Consider the following 26,127-nt stretch of genomic DNA (forward strand, 5'->3'; position numbering starts at 1 on the left):
TCCACTTCAGTTATGCACAGATAAATGAGTAACCACATATACACTTGGTTGATGTCCTACAGTATTGTTGTAATGCACTAAGTAATTTAACCCTAATGTAATAAATGACAACTGTTGATGTGTGGCAAGTAAATCATTAATACAGTCACTGTATTAATCACTCATTGCACTATCCTTCCGAGCAGATAATCATATCAGAATGAATAAAATATGCACAGTAAATATCAGTTTCGAAAACAGTACTTTTCATGACCTCACTCTGTTGTCACAGTTGGTGATATTTCTTGCAGAATTTTAAGATGAACTTCCAAATACAGTAATAATCTCGATAGAATTACATGGTTATCTTGTGTAAACTTGTGATTCTATTTCTGTAACAATGTTTTGCCCAAAGACGTTAATTACTTCAAAATTAAATGAGTGTAGATGTTGCTAACATATTTTTGTCATTGGTTGCTTGAATACTTTATTTCTGCAGATTTTTCTTCTGTTTTATTAAGAAGTCAATAATTGTGTATATGTTTGCGCATGAACAATCATAACAAAACTTAAAATTACTGGTATTTGGCAATTAACATGGTCTTCAGCCAAATTTATTATACCAGTGGATTCAGAATAACCAGAAGAATGCACTGAATAATTGATGTGAGTTGAATTGGGCTTAGTTACAGATATGCAGTTTTCATGTCCTTACCATGTATTATGCCCATACTTATCAGATATATAAGAAATTTGGAAAAAAATTGTTACTTTTGGGAGGAAGAAAACATAGTAGATGAGTACAGATGCCCAGCTTGCTAAGTCTCAGAGTTTCTGATACCTGCAATTATCCTTCTGTAGCTGCTGCTGTATAAGTGGCTACTTTTGAAAATGTCTCCTCAAAAATTAGTTTAAGCAATGTGGAGACTTTAGAGAATTTAGCTTCTACATTGTTTTCCATATACACGTCATTCCAATGTCCTAGAAAAAGTATGTATTCTATGTATGTTCTGAGAAAATCCTTTTGTAGGTCTGCAGTTATGTAAGCTTTACCAAGCCCATGTTAAGCATTATTATCTAACAGTATTGATCAGAAAGGCCAATGTCTCCTATAAAAAATTTTAAAATTTTCCCCCTCAGAATCTTTAAGTACATGTTCTAAGACTGATGCTGAACTTGTTGATACCCTAGTAGCAATGTTTATCATTTGTGCCACACCGAAAGTGCTTCCTTGACATCTTTGTGAATATTCACATCTCTAAATATTATGATGATAGTTTTGAGAGCTGAGACTCTTCCCAGGACTTCGTTTAATTTGTTAAAGAAAATGGCCACATAACCACAAGATGAGCAGAAAACACAAATAATAATTAACTTGAAACTTCCTGGCAGATTAAAACTGTGTGCCAGACCGAGACTCGAACTCAGGACCTTTGCCTTTCGCGGGCAAGCGCTTTACCGGTAGAGCGCTTGCCCGTGAAAGGCAAAGGTCCCGAGTTCGAGTCTCGGTCGGGCACACAGTTTTAATCTGCCAGGAAGTTTCATATCAGGGCACTCTCCGCTGCAGAGTGAAAATCTCATTCTGGAAACATCCCCCAGGCTGTGGCTAAGCCATGTCTCCGCTATATCCTTTCTTTCAGTAGTGCTAGTTCTGCAAGGTTTGCAGGAGAGCTTCTGTAAAGTTTGGAAGGTAGGAGACGAGATATTGGCAGAAGTAAAGCTGTGAGTACCGGGCGTGAGTCGTGCTTCGGTAGCTCAGATGGTAGAGCGCTTGCCCGCGAAAGGCAGAGGTCCCTAGTTCGAGTCTCGGTTGGGCACACAGTTTTAATCTGCCAGGAAGTTTCACATCAGCGCACACTCTGCTGCAGAGTGAAAATCTCATTCTGCGAATAATTAACTTCTTATTAGGTGTCTAGCTTCATTAGTTTAACAGCTACGATTCAAAGTGGCAATCTGCTCTAATTGCAATCAGATCCCATTTAAATTTAAAATATATGCCACCTGTGATTCAATAAGTGATCCGCTTCCTGTTAATGTAGTGCTACAGTAGCAAGTAGCACATTCATGTGATGATAACACTGTATGTTGCAATTCATTATCTCTGCATCAGTGGTCTGTAATGCATATTACCACACTGTTCAAAGACTGTAATTCAACTGCAATTTGGTGTTTGTTATTTTTAATGGACTGTACATTTTGATGAAAACTAGATTATTCCAAGAACATTTCTTTTGTGTTTGTGCACTCCAGTGTGGAATGCTCTATCTTCTGGGTACATGATGAAGAAACCTCTAAACTGGTAGATACAACAGAGGTGAAAAAGAGGATAGTCCTCTTACTCATGGTAGCAGGTATTTGACCATCTGTGGTCCCACACCCACCTGATATACTCTCACTAATTAACTCCACCAGTTTTCCTCTCCCAGTCTTGTTGAGATTACAGACCAAGTATGACAAAACACAAGTTTTTCGGTGCAATACCATTGCTTTTTCAGAACTGGATATTAAAGGAAAAAAATTAACTGCAGATGGTACTGTACTTACTATAATTTGTTTTTCTTTTCTTTTCTTTGTTTCCACCAAAAATTCCAAATAGAATTGAAGAGTTTATTGTTTGAATACAACAGGATTTTTTCTTATCGATATTCTGAGACTGAAGCGATAAAACAAACAAGTAGTTTTGGTTTTGTTGAGGTATGAGACCTTAAGAGGGTAGGACGTCAAACGGGCCGATTCGGACAGGAGAGGCACCACAGGACATTTTAATTTCCACTGTCTATACTTTCACAAATAAATTCATAAAACTTCGCCAGCATGACCAGGAAGGTTTCAGGATTCACACTAATAGCAGTGGAAGTTCAAAAACATAACAAAATAATTTTTTTTACATGCGAAATTTCATCATTTTTCACTTATTGTTGGCTGCATTTGTTGCTATAGGTATACTTTTCTTCATAAGTAAGAGAGATTCTTCAATGAATTTTGCACAGCATACAAACCATACTTACAGGTGTATGCAACTCTAGAATTTTCCAAATATTTTAAAAACTCTGATAAAACTTGAGATAAATAACTATAAAATTTGAGTTTTTTCTAAACGTGAAGTTTAAGATGTGACAGGCCATTCATTTTTTCATAAATTAAATAAATTGTAGAGTGTCATACACCTGTAAGTATGGTTTGTATACTTGCAAAATTCATTGAAGAATTTCTCTTACTTATGAAGAAAAGTGTACCTATAGCAACAAATGCAGCCAATAGTAGGTGAATAAATGATGCCATTTCACATGTAAAAAAATTTATTTTGTTATGTTTTTGAACTTCCACTGCTATGAGTGTGAATCCTGAATCCTTCCTGGTCATGCTGATAAAGTTTTACGAATTTATTTGTGAAAGTATATAGACAGTGGAAATTAAAACGTCCAGTGGTGTCTCTCCTGCTCAGTTGGCCCATTTGATGTCTTACTCCACTTAAACAGGTATGATACAGCAGTTATTAATACATCTATTTCACTGTGACTTACCTTTCACAATTGTGTGTGTGTGGGGGGGGGGGGGGGGGATTACTTGCAAATGATGTGGACAATTTGCAACTGCAAATCTAGTCATAGTGGCCTCTCTTGTTACTAAAATATCTTTTAAAGCTAATATTCTAAACATTGGTACTTGTTATTGATTCCTCTTGCAAAAAGTAAAAGTAACAACACTGTTAAAAAATCTGAATGTAATTTAATATCAGATGCAACCTAAACAAAGCAAGGGACTTACTATTGCACAAGAAACTTCCTGTTGCTCAAGTAATGAATTCCCAGTAACAATTCACCTCTTTCTGTTATTTAATTCAGCGTCTCACATGTAAAACCAGATTGGAAAATATATCAGAAAAAGTTTTATTTACTGTCTTGAATTTAATAAACAGTAAAAAGTCAAAGGACATATTTACAAATAACAGAAAAATGTATTAGAAAATATCTCCAATTTTTTTTTTTTTTAAAAAATCACAAACTGAATTAAATGACAGAGCTAAGGATTAGAAAATACATTATAAATTGCAGACTAGTGTTGTTACTAGATACAGATTTTTTTCTTTTATTAAAAAAAATCGCAAAATACAATCTTTCTAGTTCATATGCATTTAACATGAATTTCTGTTGTACTGACGAAAGTGCAGTTCCAAAAGTAGTTTCAAAACATTTTTTATTCAAAATGAAAAAAATATAAAGCAGGGCTGTAATTACATCCATACCCTGTAAGTGAATATCAGTTATATACGACAAATATTTTTAACATTATATGATTTTGCACATCCATATCCTGTGCATATAACAATTGTCTAATTTGCAGAATTAGATGAACTAGCTGCGCAGGAGAAAAAGAAAGAGCTTCAACAGCAGCAGCAACAACAAAAGAAGAAAAAGAAAGCTTCTAAATCAGCTGAAAAAATACAGGCAAAAACAGAAAATGGAGTAAAACATAACTCACGTCCTAGCCAATCCATTGTAGATGAAGAAATATCACAGGATCCCTCCACTGTGCCAAGGGGTAAAATACAAAGCAAACATTCCAACACAAAAAAATCTGGTAAGCTCTCTCTCTCTCTCTCTCTCTCTCTCTCTCTCTCTCTCTCTCTCTCTCTCCCTCTCTCTCTCTCCCCCTCTCTCCCCCTCTCGCACGTGTGTGTGTGTGTGTGTGTGTGTGTGTGTGTGTGTGTGTGTGTGTGTGTGTGTGTTGAATCAATTAATGCATATAACTGTTACAGCTGCATTACAGTGGCATTGTTAACTCTGTAACTGAAGTCTAATAATTGTGCATTTATAAAGTTACCTAATCATTTGTGTAATTTACATTAATAAGTTGTGCATAACTTTGTGTTATACACAACATTTCTAGTTATTAAGTCTTTGTAATGTAATGGACATTTTCTCAAGTTACAAAGTTACGATGTTTGTTTGCTTGTCTTAATGTAATTGCTAAAACATGCTCTTACTATGATTACTGCACTGGAAGTTATATCGCATTGTTAGCAGTTACTTCTTTTTGACTATTTTTAGATGACTATTTTTAGATGTTTTATATCAGCCAATCTTTTCTATTAGTCAAATTGTCCCACAAATTTATTTTTTTCTCAATTCAGTTCAGTACCTTTTCATTAGCTATTCAATCTAGCCATCTAATCTTCAGCATTCTTCTGTAGCATTATATTTCAAAAGCTTCTGAACTGTTTACTGTCCACATTTCACATCCGTACAGTACTACACTCGAGATGAGGCTGTTCCAGCATTGCTGCATGGGAGACAAGACATTCTTGGGTGCTTCTCTGTGTACCCCCAGAGAGATGCAGCCAGAATAGGCTAACCATCAGGCAACTCAATTGCACGCATTCTGCACATCTGAGAAGCACTTGGCCACCCCTTTCCACGTGTGCCTGGCCCGTGCATAGACTACAAACTGGCTGCCTGATTATCCACACATCGGCTGTTCGGTCATCCTTGGCCACATTTGCCTCCAGCCACCCAGCTGCTGCTGGCTAGTACACAAGATGGAACAGCCTGATCTAGAAAAATATTTTCAGAAAAGACCACCTAACACTAAATTTATATTCAGTGTTAACAAATTTCTCATTTTCACAGTTGCTTTTCTTGTTACTGTCCGTGTGTAATGTTGTCTGTATTTTACCCATCATAAGTTGTTTTGTTGCCCAAACAGCAGAACTCATCTACTATCTTTTGTGTCATTTCTCTATGTAAAAAATGAGATGCATTCCACATTGCCTAATTTAATTTGATTACACTACATTATCTTTGTTTTGCTTTTGTTGATGTTAATCTACTCATCTCATTTTTTGACACTTACCTGTTCTGTTCAGCTGACCTAAGTCCTGTGCTGTCTCCGACAGAATTAAAACATAACAAGCAATCCCAGAGTTTTAATTTTTTCAACCTTAACTTTAATTACATTTCCAGATTTCTGTTAAATTCCCTTTACTGCTTGCAGATTGTACAGATTGCCCATTGGGCTACAGTTCTCTCTCTGTCCCTTCTCAATTCCTGCATTCTTTTCATCTCCTTTAATTTTTGGCTGCAGGCTGGTCTCTGTACAATTTGTGGATAACATTGATACTGTATTTTTCCCTCCTACCATCATCCTTTGAAAGAGTGTAATTCAGACAACATTGCCGAAAGCTTTCTCTAAATCTACAAATGCTGTACACACAGGTTTATCTTCTGCAAGATCAGCTTCTACCAGTTCTTACATTATTCTGTAAATAATTTGCGTCACTGTTGTAACCTTGACTCGTTACATTTATGGTCTGCTAATATTCACATGTCAGCTCATGGATTCTTTGGAACTGGAATTATTACAGATTCCTTGAAGTCTGAGGGTATTTCACTTCTTTCAAAAGTCTTGCATATCTGATGAAACAGTTTTGCCTCTTGAGTTTTGCCACTGTTTTTCTTCCACTGCTCTAATTCTCCATGCAATGTCATGACTCCCATCTTGTGTCTGCAGCTCGTGGTCTCGCGGTCACGTTCTCCCTTCCCGAGTGCGGGGTCCCGGGTTCAATTCCTGGCGGGGTCAGGGATTTTCACCTACCTCGAGATGACTGGGTGTTTATGTTGTCATCATTTCATCATCATTCATGAATGTGGCAAGATTGGGATGAGAAAATTTGGAAATTTTTATGGGCACTGATAACCACGCATTTGAGTGCCCCACAATCAATCATCATCATCATCATCCCATCTTGTATTCATCTGCTTCCTGTTCTCTTTCCATAATATTGTCTGAAAGTTTACTTCCTTTTTATAGCCCTTCCGTATACACTACTCTGATCAAAAATATCCTGACAGCTGTTAGGGGACGTTAATATGGGGTGTATCTGCACTTCGCCTCTATGACAGCTTGAACTCAGCTGGGGACACTTTGAGTGATGTTTCTGAATGTCTGTGCAGGAATAGTAGCACATTCTTTCTCAAGAGCAAAACCAGAGAAGACTGGGCTCTGGAGCGAGGTAGACTTTCTAACTCACCCCAAAGATGTTCCATCGGGTTCAGGTCAGTACTCTGGGCAGACCAGCCCATTTCAGGAATATTATTGTCCAAAAACCATTACTACACAGATGCTGCTTTATGACAGGGTCCATTGTCATGACGATACAAACTGCCATCATCTCTGAACTGTGTCTCTACTGCATGCAGAACACAGTGCTGTAAAAGGTGTTAATATACTTCTGAATGTAGCATTTTTTAACCACAGTAGGGGATGACACACTAACCATAAAAAGCAACCTCTTTTTAACTCCATAGGCTCTGTTGTTGTGCTAGCTAGACTGCAGGTAGCAGTTTGGAAGTCGTGACTGATTTCCTATCCTGCGATTTCATGTAATTCTTTCCCCCACCCCATCCCCTCACCCCCTCCCTCACACCACAATGCTTGACTTTCCCTGTCCTTCAGTACACGATGTCTGCCTGGTCTTGGTTTAGCTGTGGTTGTTCCTTCGTATTTCCACTTCACAATCCTGTCACCAACAGTTGAGACTTGGGTACCTTTAGAAGGGTTGATGGCCTTGATGGATTTGTTATTCAGGTAATATCCAATGACTAGTCAACATTCAAAGTCACTGAGCTCTCCTGACTGATGCATTCTGCTGTTACTGCCTCTGTACAGACAACACAGTACTCCCCACTTCATATTATATTGGCAGGTCTGACTCTTGTAACATATAGTGGTAAGGTGTTATTTTTTATATTTGACTTGGTCACTTTTTTTATACAATCATAACGGCTTTTGGTCTTCAAAAGCCATCTTCAGATGGTATGTGTGGCATTTGATGAATAAATGTTTGTAACGTCGACAGTGCGTGAACACTTGTTCATCAGATGTCACCCATAGCATCTGAAGATGGCTTTTGAAGGCTGAAACCAGAGTCAAAAATAAAAAAAAATATCATCTTAACAATAAGTCAATCACCTTCTCTGCTAGTGGAATGTCATTTTTTCTAACATCTAGTGGTCAGTTCAGCATTACACAAAAGTGTCCACATACATTTGATCCGATAGTGTATTTATTCCACCTTTCATTCTGTGCATAGCACTTGCTTGCTTTCTGAACTCTTGTGTACATACACCTGCTTCTCTTTTCTCCTAAGATTTATTTAATTCATGTGTACATGATACCTGCCTTTCCCATACTTTTACATGCTTCAACAACTCTGCATTTCTCCTTTAGCCTGTCCTGCATTGCAATTTTTATGTTTTCTTTTTTTTGTGATTAAATTCAATTTTAAGGGTGCTACCAAGGATTTCTACTAGACATTGTGTTTTTATCTCTTTAGTCCTGTCATCATCATCCGTTATCTGCTATATTAGCAGGTCCTTTGCCTCTCCATTTTCTGCGATCCATTGCTTCCTTCTTAAGGTTGCTGTATGTTGTACCGTCCATCATGTCGTCCAGTATCTGGAATCTCTTCCTTCCTCACTTCCTTTTCCCTTCTACATAACCTTCTAAAACTGTTTTTATCAGTCCGTCATTCTTTCTTAATATATGCCCAGTCCAATTTCTTTTTCTTCTCTTTATTACATCTAGTAACTGTCTTTTCTCTCCCACTCTTCTCAGTACCTCTTCATTTTTTACTCTGTCCATCCAACTTATTCTTTCCATGTTCCGCCATGTCCAGATCTCAAAAGCCTCCTGCCTTTCTCTGTCTTTTTTCCTCATAGTCCATGTTTCAGCGCCATATAGAAGAACACTCCATACAAGACATTTTATGAGTCTCTTTCTGAGTTCTCTGTCCAGACCGATGCAGAAGATTCTCCTTTTCTTATAAAACGCCTCTTTTGCCATTGCTATCCTTGTTTTAATTTCTGTGGTGCACTTCCAGTCGGTGTCTGTCCTGCTTCCAAGATACTTAAAATTTTGCACCTGTTGTAGTGTTTCTCCATTCAGCACAATTTTTATTTCCTTATTTCCTCCTATTGCCAATACTTTTGTTTTATTTGTGTTAATTTTCATTCCATATTTTTTTCCGTTAGTTGCAATGGTGTCCACCAAATCCTGTAATTGTTTTTCCCCTGTGGCTAGAAGGACCATGTCATCAGCAAATCTCAAGCACCCTACTCTTCTTCCTCCAATTTCTACTCCTTTGTCATCTAATGAGCATTTGTCAATCATATTTTCCAAGTATAGGTTGAAAAGAGTATGTGATAAACAGCATCCTTGTCTTACTCCTTTCCCTAGTCCTGTACTTCATTCGAAATTTAATCAGTCAAAGTTACTTATATGTCTTTGATGTCCACATGCACAAATGCAGACCGTTGGGAAATGCATAGCACACGATGCTTAGCGTAGTACCGTATGTTAGGCTTTCTTCCGATTCCAGTCGTTTATGGAGCATGGGAAGAAGGACTTGTTAAATGCCTCTGTGCATGCTGTAATTAGTGTATAATCTTGTCATGGACTGTACAGGAGTGGCATTGGAGACTGAAGAATATTTCTAAATTTGTCACTTAATACTGGTTCTTGACACTTTGTAAGTGGGCTTTCACATGATAATTGATGTCTATTTTTAAGATTGGTATGTCTTTCATGTGGCACCCTTTACACACTGAAAAGCCAAAATTGCAAATATCTTCTGAAACTCCAGAGAAAATATGCCTGACTACTCTTAGGAGACACAATACGTGTACTTTTACTATTATGGTTGGTGTTGGCTTTGTATCTTTCTTGGTTATGATAATTGATGGTTATGCTGTTCATAATAGCTTATTCTCATTCCTGTTTTCCTATTTGTTGTTAGACCTAATCCTGTGTTACTTCTGTTTGAATTTGTGCTCATAATCCTGTACCCATTTTGTCTGACTACAAGAACACACAGATAATAAGGCACAACACTTTATTATGACTAAAATGCTTATACAAGAAGACACTTGCCATGGAATGGCTGCTCTTCCAGTCCCATAAACGTAGGTTGAATGTCAACATATGATTGAGAATGAGGCTGCCTGGGCCCGTATCTATAATCTTTCGGCTGGCCAGGAGAGTGCACTGTGGAGAGGCTGCATGTGCGTCCAAGTGTGGTGGTCTCTGCTGATGTTAGCGTCTTCTGGCTTCTGTGGCACACTGTACAACTGTGTGCCTGGATTGTGGCCATGGAAACTATGCAGGTCACTCCACACCTTCCCCCCTTGGGGGTGGAGTGTCGCTGAATCCTCGGGCACGGGAATAGGGCATTAGTGGCTGGCATGTGAAGCATCCCAAAGCCCTATTGGCGGAGCAAGAGCTGATGAGACGGGCAATGGGCAATCCAAGCAGGGAGCCTTGGGAATGACCAGTGACAGTTTTAAGTGGAGGCAACTCTGCTGCAGACAAAGGCTGTGCAGGAGTCATCGAACTGGCTAGGTGCATGTCCACTGACTTGAGGGTCACCAGAGCTGCTGCCAGAGGCTGTGAAGTTTCAAACTTACCAGACGGAGGCACTGACGCAAGCAGAAGAGGAGGCTGGAACACCAGCAGATAGGTGGCATCTAGTGATGGAGGCACCAGCAAAGACAGTGGTGTGGCTGGGATGGGGGAGTGGGTGCTCACCTGGACTTGGAACTGATTTTGATGGTGCCAGACATCCTGGTCTCCAGTCCAGAGGGTGTCGACATGGTGGCTGTTCTGATGGGGGCACTGACAAAAACCACTTGTCCAAACTGCCATCCCTGGTGGGAAACAATACAGCGGAACACGACAGCAGGTGGGATGCCAGATGGAGTAGGTGGAGCAGCGTCCACGGCTGGCACTCATGGAGAATCTTGACAGGGCTACGGGAACCAGTACAAGTCATCCAGTAGTCTGTCAGAAAAACCTGTAACATCTCCTTGGTGGGAAAGTCCTGCAGATATTTTTTCATCTGGTTATATTAAGGGTGCAAATCATGCAGTTGGCCTTCAAATTACATTGGGAGTGAAAGGAAGAGGAGCAAACATGGCGAATGCCTGACCACTTACAGAAATCATGAAATGCCTGAGCCAGGAACTGCGGTCAGTTGTCAAACACGAGAGTAACTTGGAGACTTTCCACAGAAAAAAATTTGAGTGAGCCTGCATAATGACTTTGGTAGTGGCCAAAGAGCAACATAACATATATGGAAAAGGCAATAGTGTGTTAATAACAATCAGCCGAAACACAATCAGAAATGGACCTGTAGATTCCACGTGGATGCGTCCCCAAAGCTGGGTTGCTGGAGGCTATGGGGAGAATGAAGTGTTGGGAGCAGCATGTTGACAAGCACATTTGGGACATGCAGCATCTAAATACTGCAGCTCCCAATCAATGCTGGGCCAGTACACACGTCAGCAAGCCAAGACTTCAGTGCAGGAAACACCCCAGTAACTCTCATGTAACAGCAGACTCCCAGGAACAACCACCCTGGGAGCTGCATTGTCCATGGAGAGGAGGATGACCCCATCTAAGACTGAGAGATGATGGTACCAGACAAAGTAGTGACAAAGCAGATCGGAAGTGTGGGCCAGAGGACTTGACAATGCTGGATGAGGCAGGTGACTTGCATGAGGACAGGGTCAGATGCTGTAGCCTTGGTGACCCAGGTACTCCTGATTGGGAAACCTGTCTGCCACTTGGTGGGATATGATATCCAAATGAAAACACACAAGCTCCTCTCTATCAAACTTGAGGAAACTAGCTGTCATAGTGGTATTTGAAAAGGAACAAGGCTCAGTACTGCAATCGGTGGGCCATCTTATCTGGGACCTGGGCGGACAAACTGAGTAACAAAACTATTGGCCTGTGATCCATAATGGCTTGGAATTTGCTGCCATGCAAGAAAACATGAAATTTGGTGACTGCATACACAGTGGCCAAAGCTGCCTCCTCGACCTGAGTGTTGTGGACCTGTGCTGGAGTGAGAGTTTTGGATGCAAATGCCAGTGGCTGCTCAGAGTCGTCCGCATTCCGAAGGGCGAGGACTGCCCCCACACTGTACTGCAAGGTGGCAATAGCCAAAACCAGTGGTTCATTGGAATCGAAAGTAGTTAGTCACTGTGTTGACCTGAAGGCCTGGTCACACGCTGGAGACCAGATACAGAAAGCACCCTTGTGAAGGAGGCGGCAGAGAGGGCGTACAATGTTGGACTCCCTGGGGTGAACCAGTGGTAATAGAAAATTTCACCCAGTAAAGCCTGCAGTTCTTGCAATGATGAGGGATGCGGGCATATCTGTAATGGCCCTGACAAGACTTGTCAGGTGTTGGATGCCCTGAAACAATATAGTGTGGCCCAGATACTCAAGAGATAGTTGGAAAAATTTGTACTTCTGTAGATTGTGACACAGACCCACAGCCCAGAGCTTTTCAAAAAGGACCCAGAGATTGTGCAGGTGGTTGCTCGTAGCACATCCAGTAATGACGTCATCCAGGTAGTTGAAACAGAGTAAAATAGTGGACATGACCTGTTCCAGATAGCACTGAAAAATTTGTGGGGGCACTTGCCAACCCAAACATCAACATCAGCATAAATACAGGCCGAAAAGTGAATTAAGAACCATGATATGCTTGAACTCCTCACACTAGGGTAACTGGTGATATGCTTTGGAAAGATCAAGTTTGGAGAAAAATTAGCCCCCTTCTAAGCACGTGAACAGCTGGTCTGGAGGTGGCACCTTGCATATTTGTTAGCCATGGACTTAAAACTGCTGCAAAATTGCAATTTACCGTAGAGTTTCTTCACAGTGACAAAGGGTGTGACCCATTCATTGGAGGAAATGGGAACCACAACCCCGAGAGGTGCAAGCTGGTCCAGTTCCTCCTTGAATCCTAGGGGTGTAGGAATCTGCCTAGCACGGAAAAATCTGGGTAGAGCTGACTGCTTCAAGTTTATGTGAGCTTGGAAGTCTGGCACACCTTAGACCATCTGCAAATATATCGTAAAATTCTGAGTACAGAGGTTCCTAAAATTCTGAGTACAGAGGTTCCAATGATTGATAGGGAACCTTGGCAGAAGGCATCAAACCCAAAGGGTTCCTGAACCAACGTTGCGGACGATGATAAAGATCATAGGCTGAATCACTGATCTATAGGTAACATCAGATTTGAATTGGCCAAACAAGGGGATTTACTGTGTACCGTATCGCCATATGTGCCTGTTTACCGTTGAAAGTTCTGGAGAGCCGAGCTCTGAATATGTTTGGGCATGAAGCCAGGAAACTGCCACACCAGTGCCCACCTGCAGGTGCAGCTGTTCCACGAGAACCAAAACCTTGATTAAAAAATAAAAAAGTTGTTGGAATCCTGGTTGGCAACCAGTTCTGATGATGACACTTCCTGGACATCTGTACCCATGTTCTCTGATGTTGCATTCTGGGCTATTAAGTGACAGACTACCGCAATGTGCTTTTCTTTTTTTTCCCCCTCAACACTTCCAACAACAGATAGCGAACGCTGGGGACACTCTGATCTGTCTCGTTGGGAGTAGCAAGCTGCACTTGATGGCAACAGGGAGCGGCAGCTGGTATGCTCTTTACATTCTGTGCAGAAGCAGCCACATCAACCGGTTTAAACCGCCACAATATCATCCCACTCACATGCAATGGAAGGAGCTGGACAATGCTGTGACAGTACACCACGCTTCCAGCTGCTGGCCAGCAGCGTGAGACACCTCATACAACAGGTCAATGGACAAAACATCTGTGAGGGAGGGGTGTTATAATTGCAGGGTCCATTGCCAGACTTCTTTATCCGGGGCAGAGCGGATTATAACATCGCGAACCATGATGTCCACATACAATTCTTTTGACCTGGCCGTGACAAAATGGTGACAAAATGGCGCTTGCAACTAAGACTGTAGAGGGTTGCAGTCCACACATCGATAAGACTGATGGGGCTGCTTCTTACATTAGTAAAATTCAACCTAGCGGCCATGATGTGATTGTGGCAGTGATAATAGGAAGACAACAACAAGCATAAATTGTCAGATGACAGTGAGGAGGGTTCCTGCAACACCATCAACTGTTGCAATGCCTGATAACAAGGTGGGAGAAATCCACGACAAAAACAGTGCACAACATACTTCTGCATCCGTAACATGGAATGCGTGGAAATGTTGCCGTCGGTGGTGCTCTTATGTTTTCCAATCTTCTGCCGTCTCATCAAACGGTGGGAATGGAGGAGGAATCTTTGCCAGAGACAAATTTTTGAGAGAGCAATATTGACACAGCCTGTTGCATGACCATAAGAAGTTCTGTCTGTTGTTGCACCAACATTTGAAACAGATACTCCATGTCACAACAAAGTGCAAAAAGCAGCTGCACAACAAAACACATGGAAAAACTTACCCTACTTGTTGCCAATGTATTCTGATCACAAGAACACCCAGATAAAAACAGACACAATGCTTTATTACATCTAGAATGCTTGTACAAGAAGACAGAAGACACTTGTCACGGAGTGCCTGCACTACTAGTCCAATAAACAGAGGCTGAATATCAACATGTGACTGAGAGCGAGGCTGGCCAGGCCCAACTCTGTAAGCCATCAGTCAGTGAGTGGAGTGCACTGCAAAGAGGCTGTGTGCACATCCAAGTGTGGTGGCTTCTGCCAATGCTAGAGCGTTTTCCAACTTCTGTGGCACGCCATACAACTGCGCACCCGGATCGCGGGCATGGAATCTACATGAGTCTCTACACACTTGGTCAGAAATCCAGTTCTTCTTGCCACCTCAGTCCTCTAACCCCCATGAAACAGTCGGCAATGTAGCTATTGAAAAGGTTGCTGCCCCTCAACAGAAACAATATGTTAGTGTGACCTCTCCATAGATACTTCTCTGAAGTGTTATGACCATCTGTGCAGGAAATGGCTACCGTATTTACTCGAATCTAAGCAGCACTCGAATCTAAGCCGCACCTGAAAAATGAGACTCGAAATAAAGGGAAAAAAAATTTCCCGAATCTAAGCCGCACCTGAAATTTGAGACTCGAAATTCAAGGAGAGAGAAAAGTTTTAGGCCGCACCTCCATATCGAAACAAAGTTGGTCCATTGTAATATGAGACACAATTTAGGTCGAATGAATGACGATACAGCTACAGTAGTTTGGTTCGAGTCGTAAGCTTAGCAGTTCAGCTTTACCAGGTAGCCATTGCTATGCGTCAGGCGCTCCGTCTGTATTTAGGTGGGTACCCTTCCTTTTTCACGTGCTTCGTCTGGTTTGAATCGATTGCTTATTTTGCTTTGATCTGATAAGTGCCGTTTTCTTTGTTATAGGTGTTTGCGTCACTCTAAGCTGAAAATGCATTACTGTACTGTGTCACGCATTGTTTGTCGCATTCTGATAGTGCGTGTTTACGGCCTGTCGCCGCTCGCGGCATGGCTTGCTTTTATGCGCGCTACCGCCGCTTACAATTTTAAAAAAAGAGAGAGGAATCGTCTCATTAGCGAAACAATGGCAAGAGACTGCTATTTGTTGTTACTTACACTGCTGCTTTCTTTGATAATGATCAACAAGAACCAAATAATAGACTGCGTATGATAGAACATGTTCTGAACGAGAGTTAGGCGAAAATTTTTCTCCGTTTGAAAATCTTTGCGGCCGCTTCTTTAGTACATCAAATTCTGCACAGAAATTAGTCATCTTAGATTTAAAAATCTAGTCAGTTGCCGTGCTTCATTTCTGACTGTATCACTATTAGGCATAAATGTAATACGAATATAAACATGACACGATACGTATATTCTTCCGCGTTTGCTGTTGTCTCGCTCTATAGTTTCGTAGTGTATTAGGCAGACAGGATTTAAATGAGATAGCAGCAAACACGAAAGAATACATGGCAAAATGTTTATATTCGTATTATTCTTATGGCGAAGAGAATAGTGCATGTGATTCACATTTCATCAGGTTCCTATTAGCAACCATCTCTACTCACAGGTAGGAAAAAATTCAGAACGTAGAGTTGGCCATATTGACAAACATCTCAAATAGTCTTGCCAGTCGTATTTTCGTAGTACATTGAAATTCTGCTACATTTGAAGATGAACAATACGGAATTTGTATTTACTTCGTTGGATAATGTATGAAAATGGTCGAAACTCGGGACGGAGAAAAAAAGCTCGTCTTCCACCTTTTTTTAAAATTTATTTATTGACGCAGAGGTTTTGGCGCCAGTATTTATCTTTGTGTCTACAAAGCATGCCTATGTAGCACTACATATATTCGACGGCAGAAGTTAGTTGTGGCGGCACCTACTAACATTTTTCAGAAGTTCCGCTTGCTTTGCACTCGATTCTAAGCCGCAGGCGGTTTTTTGGATTACAAAAACGGGAAAAAAAGTGCGGCTTAGATTCGAGTAAATACGGTAGTTAATTGGCATGGGGTGGATCCTCATTCGTAGCAGACACAATTTTGTCTGTTGTGAGTGGAAAATCTTCCAAGAAATTTTGCAAGAAATTGTCAGTGTTGAAGCACACTGTTTTGTGAAAGAGAAATATCGAGTCCGAACCCATAAGAAGTAGGGGCAAGGCATAGACATTCTCAAGTTAATTGCCATGAATTGACATGGCTGTTCATCTAGTGAGAAGTGCAGATATGTTCTGACTATGTCCATCTTGGCCACCGGATAGTTTTTATGTTATTTCTTGTGACCATTGATGGACAGACATCAATTTACAATTGTACATTTATGTTTGCTTTGAAATTACCACAAGGTATCTTTTTTTCACTAAGCAGTTTAACGCACTGTTGATATCCTCTCCAATTGCAGTTAGGATGAGTCAGGCTCAGAAGTAAGAAGGTGTAGCTGAAGATCTTAATCAAATATGAGCTACACAATTGATGGCACACAGTAATCCCAGAGAAAGGCAGTTAGAAAATTCAGTGCATAGTGATTCAAGATTATCAAATGGTGCCACTGCAGATACCCCTTTAACACTGTCTTTTATTTTAAATCCGAAACCTGTGGAAATGTCCGCCCCAGAAATGTTTTGTGCATTTCGTAAGGGTACAGCAAAAAATGTAATTGAATGTCTGCCTTTTTTGTACGGTGCTGTTACACTTACTGCACAATGAGATGCAGGTGTTTGCTAAAGAATTTTAATCTTTCATGTGTGAGTTGAAACTGCTGTGAACCAATCTGGTCATAGGCCGCCTCATTTGTAGTAGAGGTTGGCGCTTCGGTATTGACAAGAAAATTAATGGAAGATAAAGCTGTTGCGGTCATACCATTAAAGGATTCAGTTGTCTTTGAAGTGGATTCATGCTGCTTTGGTGTTGTCATGACTTAGCTTGCAGGGCTGACTCAGTGCAGCTGCAGGAGACTACTGCCAGATGTCCCTGTATATAACACCATGGACACAAGTGTTTCCTAAGATGGATACTCAGCATGAGGGTCCTTTTAAAAGCAGTCTGGACAACCAAGATACTGATCCTTTCTGTTATAGTGAGGATGACCAGGAGAGGGTTTCATGAAGACTTCGATGCCTGGCACAATGTACGGGTGCTGCGGATTTTTAAAATTATTTTGACAGCAGAGTTTAAACCTCAAATCCAGTGATGATGATGTACTTGACATGTTCCAATCATGCTTGAATGGGAAGGCTGTTTTATAGTCAGGTTCGTCAAAATATTTCTGTAGTGCAGCTGACATTTTGAAAGTTTTTGCAATTTGTAACACTTCCTCAATAGTAGGATTTGCTAGATTCTCTCTGCACAAACTTTTTTGTGTACATTTCTAATTATCATGTTTCATACTAACAGTTTGCCATATGATTGTTTACAAGTTTCATTTTTACACGTGAATTGATACGTGTGAATGAAACCTTGAGCTCAGCTGCCTGTGATTTAATTTCTTACAACAATGAAGGAATGTGAGCCTGGATGCTAAGACATAAGTTTACAACTTATAATGCTAAGAGAGCATTTTACGGATTTCCGATAATTCTATATACTCACAGCTACTGAAAGAGCACAATCCAGTTGGAAGTCACATTAACAGTGGGTTATTAGATAACAAAAAAATTATGACACAGAAATGTGTGTGTCACTACTAGCCTGGAAGTGAATCTTGGACATTTGTAGTCATAGCTGCAGTCTTCATGTTCTGGATAAAGTGATGTGAACTGTGATGGCATGTACTGTACTGGCATTTTCAATAACTGCAATATGAGCTGCTGTTGTGCAGCTTGGTTGCCTTGTTGTCCAAGGATGGCCTCTTGAGCTTATTGTGAAGTGTACTGCTCAGCCTGCTGTTGCACTTCTTTTGCTTCTTTTTGTGCTTACTGTCGCAGCTAATGTGCTTGTTGTGCCTATTGTTGTGTTTGAAGATGCAGCTGTGCTAACACATGCACTAAACTCAAGACCTCATCACCAGTGTGACATCTGATATTGGTGTAATCTATATGTGCATTGACATTGTAAATGTGATTGATAGCCAGCCTAAGGTGTGGCCGAGTGGTTCTAGGCACTTTAATCTGGAACCGTGCGACTGCTACGGTCGCAAGTTCGAGTCCTGCCTCAGGCATGGATGCGTGTGATGTCCTTGGGTTTGTTAGGTTTAAGTAGTTCTAAGTTATAGGGGACTGATCACCTCAGGTGTCAAGTCCCATAGTGCTCAGAGCCATTTGAACCATTTTGATAGCCAGGCCTAAAGTTTACCAGCAATCCCCATAGTTATGCCAGAGTCCAAAGAGTCGCCAACTGGAACAGTACAGAATAACAACACAGAGTCATGGCCCAGTAGAATGGACTATAATGTTAATGATAGTTGTCAGCATAGCATAGCATAGCATTATTCAAAGTGCATGTTTTCTGTTGGGATGGTGAGTTAAATTAGCTGTGTAACATCAGTGGTTCCATCCATGTGATAGTCTTCTTTCACGATCTTGCAGTGCTTGGTGCAGCCTGTGGCAGTGATAATCTTAAGTTGTCAACCCAAGTGTCCTAAAAATAGGAGTTAGTGGACACTACTTGAAACTTCTTCGAACTGAGTTGTATTTTCCCCTTTGTCCTATGGTACTGTTTTGTGCGATTTAGGTAAAGCTACATTCTTGATATTTCTGTGCCAAGAGTATTGAGCTTAAAGTTGTGGCCAATAGTAGATTTGACAATTTTCTGGCCACATTTCCTGAATGACAATGCTGCCATTGATGTGTTTAAAAAGCTTTCTGACTGATATTGATACTTTTACGGCAGTGTGTTTATTTGCCCCAGCCTGGAGTTGAGATTAGCAGTTGCTACTTGTTTATGGTTTGCTAGTTGTTGTGTGTCATATCATGTTGTTATCTCCTCTAGGTACGTTCACTCTGATTTTCCTTCTGTTAGAGTTAGTTTAGCTGCTCTGCCGATGTATGACAAACTATTTGAAATATATCTAAAAACAAAGATAATGAGACTTACCAAACAAAAGCGCTGGCAGACATTTTGTCTGCTTGTGTCTGTGTATGTGCGGATGGATATGTGTGTGTGTGTGTGTGCGTGAGTGTATACTCATCCTTTTTTCTCCCTGAGGTAAGTCTTTCCGCTCCCGGGATTGGAATGACTCCTTACCCTCTCCCTTAAAACCCACATCCTTTCGTCTTTCCCTCTCCTTCCCTCTTTCCTGACGAAGCAGCCATTGGTTGCGAAAGCTAGAATTTTGTGAGTATGTTTGTGTTTGTGTGTCTTATCGACCTGCCAGTGCTTTTGTTTGGTAAGTCTCATCATCTTTGTTTTTAGATATATTTTTCCCACGTGGAATGTTTCCCTCTATTATATTCAAACTATTTGAAGTATTTTTCATAATGCAGGTAGTGTAATTTCTGCAGTGGCTTTAATTTATAGTATACATGTGATCTGCTTTGGCTTCTCATGGATAGCATTAAGTATCTGTGGCCAGACAACTACAGTGGTGTAGCAGTAATTTTGTTTAGGGCACTGTGTAGAATTATGATTAAAATTCAGAGGACGCATTAGGTAACCAAATATCATCACTTTCATATAATGTGAATGATTTAAGCAATGCACACCAGGAAAGTTTTCAGCAGGCACAAATGTTATCTGTTCCATATTTAATTAGCATTTGGAGTGACTTCTCATGGCAGTGATGGGAGCTTCGAGCTACCACGCCATCTAGTCAGCTTGACTGCAGTGCAGGTTCTGCGTGAACTATTGTTGCTTTCCCACCAGCTGATTGCAGCACAAGCACAGAGTGGCTGCAACAGAATTTGATATGATTACAGCTGCTTGCCAGCTGCCTGACTCCAGTGCCAGTCTCATGCGAGCTAAATTTTCTGTTTGATCTTTTCCCGAATTTCACTTTGCATCCATTAAACGTTAATATTCCAAAAGATCTGTTCTTACCAGCATAATATCTGATAAGTCTTGCGACACATATTGTTTAGGAAATCACCGTTAGCTCATGCTGGCCTCCTGACAATAATACCTTTCATACCGGCCTGGTGCCACATCTAACTCCTGTCATCACAAATATATTAATGGAAACCATATCAAAATCCGTATAGTCGTTCCTAAGATTAGTTCAAATACATAGGCAGAAACTGCAGTGGGGGACTTCAAATTAGCTTAGTGGATGTAGGGCAAGTATTAAATGTGAATGCTACAGAAAAAGCCGTATAATAGGTGTATAACATGAATTTTTGACATCACATAGCATTGTGTTTAGCAGACTGATGTGGGGCCATACGCACACATAATAGAAGACTGTATTAATTAGCATTTGAACCCTCGCTCTTCTTCTGGTACAGATTTCACATGTTCATGCACACTATCATGTCTGTGATGACACTGATTATTAGAGAGCTGTTGCTTGGGATGATGGCCGCAGGGGGGGGGGGGGATAGGAAAAGATGTACAAGGGAAGGAGAGGATAGGGGGATAGGGTGAGGTAAGACAGGTGGACTCAGTAGCTGCACGACAAGACGAAAGGAGTTCTGAGGGGACAGAGTGTTTGGATGTAGAAAGGAGAAGGGGGAAGGGGAGAGGGATAGAAAATAGTTGAGGGAGGGAGAGAGAGAGAGAGAGAGAGAGAGAGAGAGAGAGAGAGAGAGAGAGAGAGACCACATGGGGTGGGGGAGTGGTGGGAAAAGGCAGTAAACATCCAAATGGGAAGAAGCAGTGTGTACAGTGATAGAAGAGGAAACAGAAATGGTAAGGTGAGGCAGTGGGAAACAGGATTTAGTAGCAGAGGCTTAGGCCAGGGGGATCGCAAGAATGCAAGATATGCTGGAGAGGCAATTCCCACCTTTGTAGTTCAGGTAGACTTGTGACGGAAGGGAGTATCGAAATGGCTTGCGTAGTGAAGCAGCTGTTGGTCATTTGTGTTGTGGTGCACACCATGTTCAGCATTTGGATGGTGAAGTTTCTGGTTTGCCATAGTGTGGTGATGACCATTCATTCAAGTAGGTAGTTGTTTACTTATCATGCCCACCTAGAATGCTTTCATACATAGCTCTGCCTTTCAGTGGGTAGAAAATGCCTGTGACTCGACTGTGGTAGGAGACAGAGGGTGGATGTAGGTCTTGCTTCTGGGTTGTCCACAAGGGGATGATCCATGGATTGCAGGATTGAAATACGGATGGACAGGTATACTGTGTAGGTTAGGTCGGTGCCAGAATACAATGTTGGGTGCTTTGGGTAGTATTTTGGGTAGGATATCCCTCATTCAAGATGTGAAGAGAGGTAGTTAAAGCCCTGGTGAAGGATGTGGTTGAGCTTTTCGAAGGCTACTGGTGAGTGGCTGGTTAACTTATTTACTGGTGTCAGAGGATGGATGAGTTGGATATTGTCTGTCAGTAAATGCTCAGGTAAGGTTACTTGCATATTTTGCCAACTGCTTTTCACTGCCTGTGTGGCATCCACAGGTGGCAAGCCTGTAAGGAAGAGTCCTTGACCAGAATAGGTTTGACACATAATAGATGACAGTTGTGAAAGTGGAGGTACAATGGAGCCATCTGTGAGGTGGATATCGAATCCTTTGAAGGTGGCTCAGTGAGTTGAGGAAAGCCCAGGTGAAGTGGATTTAGGAGGAAAGATCAAAAGTTATACTTGCCAAGCGTTCTGACCATGAAATGTTATCAGTGACTCTGAATCAGGCAAGGGGTTTTAAATGCTGACCGGATAAAAAAGATTTCTTCAGATGGCCCATAAATAAGTTACCGTGTGACGGTGTCATGTGAGTTTCCATGTCAATACCAATGATTTGTTTATAGATTTGGCTTTCAAAAGTGGAATAATTGTGGGTCAAGATATAGTTGGCCAGGGGAACTGGGAAAGAGGTGGTGGGTTTGGTATCAGGACAACGCTGAAATGTTGGTGTATGAGAATGTTGCATACACAGTGATTGACAAGAAGTCTGTTGGTAACAGGACAGGAACTTTGGAAAGGAAGTGAGCTGTACCTTGGATGTAGGATGGGAGGCTGCAGACAGTAGTTTGGAGGTGGTGTTGAAAAGGGGCAGTTGTTCTGTAGAAGCATTGTAATCAGTCACAACAGGACAACCAGTAGGGAGACATGTGGAGGAGGGTGGTTGTAGAGCTTGGGGAGTATATACAAGGTAGGAGGGTGGGGGATCGTCAGCTTGGAGGAGGGACACGGGTTCAAGTTTCAGGTTTTGGGTTGGATTACTTTTGTACACTTATTCCACATATTGGCTTGTAATCATACATCACTTGATGTTTCTTTTGCAGTGTTTTGATTCAAATGTTGGTCTGTCATGGAAACATGATCTGCATAAAGTCACTAGCATTCAATTTCAGAAAGTACACTTGTTCAAATGAGCAGTGTTTCTTATTAAATTCGTCACAGCTATTATTTTTGTACCCAGCATAGAAAATACCCCTGCTTCAGCTGTAATGTACTAATGTGTATTCTACTGAGACTAGATCTTCAGATAACAGAAAGCTAAAATACTGTATTTATTTCTTGTGTGTTTTTAAACTGTTTCAGGTAATGGGTATGTTCGTCTCATTTGGACCCCTATCCTGTTGGTTGTGAGCTGCTTGTTAGGACTCAGTCTGGTTTCTCTGCTGAGCCCTGAACGATATTTGTTGTTTCAACAGTCTGTAAAGAACATCTTACATCCACCAGCAGCAGAGTTGCTTTGGCAGTTAACTGACTACATCAGTCATGGAATTTTGCAGTGCAGTACTTATGTCATGGAATTTTGGGTATGGCTGAAGGAGGAAGAAAAGATCCAGGAGGCAGCTGCATACTTAATCAGTGTATGGCATTTGTTGTGTCTTAAGGTGGAAGTAGTTTACAGGACGCTCAGTGATCAGTTGCCTTTATACATAGATATGGTCAAGAAAAAAATATCATAGTTTTCCTCTGAAAAATTGTACATCAAAAATTTTTGATACCTTTATTCAGTGTGAGAATACAGTGTGAATCTATTTCCTTCAATTTTTATTGTGTTCACTCATTTGTAATTTATAGAACACAACACACATCTCAAGTACATTTTCTCTTTGGTAACTGTGCAATGCATTTACATAGTTCATACATATTCTAGTTCATCTATTCAAACAAAATACTGATATTAGAACTTTGTAAAAAGAACACTGTATAGCGGAAATTTTGATACATTCCATTCTACCTGTATGTTGCAACATATTTGAGTTAAATGGGGTTTTGAGTAATTTTGACACATGTTTTGCACAACCTCTCTCCTATTGTGCGCTGTTATGGATACATATAAGCATAAACACAGGCATGCATGTGTGTTTTGCATACATTCATATGAAAAGATGGGTAAAGTTTAAAACATTTTTTGTGCTCTTTGTCCCCAGGGCAGCAACATTGACATTTTCATGTAGACCCATTTCGTAATGTTTTTACGAAGAGAAACTGCATATTACTTCACTGTCCTGTGAATTGAATTTCTGTGACTTGGCCTGTGGTAATTATAGCTATAAAATAAAGTGTGATATTTGCAGGAAATATTTTAGGAGACACTTTAATTACAGTTCAGAAATTGGCTTCCATGCACAAAGTGAGTGGACAGTGCACATACTGCAATTTGATAATCTGTAATGAATTTATAGATGTTTTGAGGAATAACACTGTTCTTCGTACCAAAGAATAAATGCACTGATTTTTACTAAGACGTTTTTCATGTTTATTAATGTCAGCTATTACCTGCATAATAATAATAATAATAATAATAATAAAATATTTTAGGATTTAATACATAATTCAGGACTTTAGAAGAAACATTAAATCATGCTTCATTCCTATAGCCAAATGAAGATGCTCAGTGGTTGTAGTGCTTCAAGAGTTTCCACATTAATTCTAGAGCCGCTCGTCCTTCTACCATCTCGAACACACGATATTTTAAAAATAAGTGTGAGAAAACGTACTTACTGTGCGACACAGGTTTGTGTGTGCGGGCGGGAAAGGAGTCACGAGCACAAGGCAGATGCGATGGTCGAACTGCATCGACAGGTATTTGCCGCTTGCACCACAGAAGTTGTATTGAAAGAACAAGGCGTGTTTATGTATCTCATGGTGTTTTATGTCATTGATTACTGTAACGAGAAAAAAGAACAGTTGAAAAATTATTAATAATACTTTATGCGTTGGACTTGCTAGAAGCAAGACATGTTCATAAATTATGTGGCTGTAAAAACTACACTATTGCAAATGTACTTAATCGGATCTGACGTGAGTCGAGTCAGTTGACTTGTATGAGTTTTAATATTTATATGTGGGAAATATTGAATTTGTTCTCTGTGAAAGCTGAAATTTACTATGACTGAGTTAAAAGTATTCTTAGAGTACTAAATTATTTCAAAACTAGAGAGAGAGTCTTACAAATTCCCGTAACCAGCATTATTCTTCAGAGAAGAAGGTTTTGGAGATCAACGGAGCCGGCAATCCAGAGAGGAAGATCGGCTGTGCTTACCATGTAAGTCAACTGATGGGAGAGAGGTGTGAATTTTGCAATCCAACTTCACATTGCTACTGGTCATCTAAAGTGTTAGGTGGTTAAGACTTGAAAGTAGCAGAGCTCAAATCCATGACACTTATTAAAAGTAGTACTTGTAAATCCTGAAGATCTTCAACTTCACCAGGGTATGACATTGTTTGGGCACAAATTTGCACTTTTTTTGATTGAGCATATTGTATTTATTATAAATATTATTACAGTTCTGTTTGAAATTTCTTCAACATCATCAGTTTAGTTTGGAATTTTTTTTATTTATTTTATTAAACCTATTTTCAAATACGAGCCTAGGTCTTTACATCAGTAGTAAAAGACATTCCTTGACTGCAGCTCTATCTGACAACCTTCTTTTCTTCACATCTCTGACACCCCAGTGCTGTCCCATTTAATATTATTTAGTTCCACACTATTTCATTAGCCTGTCTTATAAGTTACGTGCAGTTTTGGTCCCTACATGTAAAGTAATAGAAGCAGCCAAGTCTTTGAATCAGTATATTTTGTTTTAACTAAACTATGAGGTTATATGAATAGTGCAAAGGTTACAAGTAATGCCTTATGATATGAAATCACTGTCCAAGTTAACTGAATTCACTACTTCCAATACACTTTAAGCTGAACTGAGAGACTGACATACCAGGAACTCCACTTAGCAATAAGGCCATCAACAATCCTGTCTGTGGGGTACAAGCCTGCCAGCCCTTTAAAGAGACAAGCCAGTGGTGAACTGTCATCAGAGCAGGGCTCACAGAAGTATCAGCTCATCTCCAATTGCTTATATGTATGCTGAGGATGGGGAAATACATACCATGAGATCATACGTTTACAATATGCTACCAAAGCATCATCTTGCTTTGGTTGGTCAGTGCCAATCAGTAGTTTTCTACTGCAGAAAATAATGTGCTTTATCTGGAAGATTGTATCATATATTGGCAGATATGCACACTGATCCCAACAAAGAGAATTCTTGTAGTTGGCAGATAGATAATTTATTGATGCCAGAACCAGTGAATGTCAGTTTCCATGTCTTTGTTCCTTGTAAACCTTTCCAACAGTATTTCACCTCTTCTGTCACCTGGAAGATAGTCAACAACCCTTACTTTTTTCTACAAATGTTACGTCCATCACATTGAGTTCATGCATAAAGTCAGAATGAAGTTTAAATTCCAATGGTAGTTTGGCCAGTTCATTGTTTACCAATTTTTCTGCCTTATAAATCCGCCAGT

The 26,127-nt window shown here is 40.4% G+C and overlaps 1 protein-coding gene across 2 annotated transcripts in view; it reads left to right on the plus strand.

Annotated features, from left to right (window-relative positions):
- The window catches only part of LOC126187607 (leucine-rich repeat-containing protein 59-like), an 84,020-nt gene extending 59,956 nt beyond the window's left edge, over window positions 1-24,064 (plus strand). For both annotated transcript variants that reach the window (XM_049928797.1, XM_049928796.1), the window contains exons 6-7: window positions 4,324-4,560; window positions 22,906-24,064. In XM_049928797.1, the coding sequence (XP_049784754.1) occupies window positions 4,324-4,560; window positions 22,906-23,279 (611 nt within the window). In that variant the 3' untranslated portion in view covers window positions 23,280-24,064. The remainder of the gene's footprint in view (window positions 1-4,323; window positions 4,561-22,905) is intronic.
- The last annotated feature ends 2,063 nt before the right edge of the window (window positions 24,065-26,127 follow it).

The sequence above is a fragment of the Schistocerca cancellata genome, chromosome 5, assembly GCF_023864275.1.
Source record: "Schistocerca cancellata isolate TAMUIC-IGC-003103 chromosome 5, iqSchCanc2.1, whole genome shotgun sequence".
In the NCBI taxonomy this organism is placed as follows: Eukaryota; Metazoa; Arthropoda; class Insecta; order Orthoptera; family Acrididae; genus Schistocerca; species Schistocerca cancellata.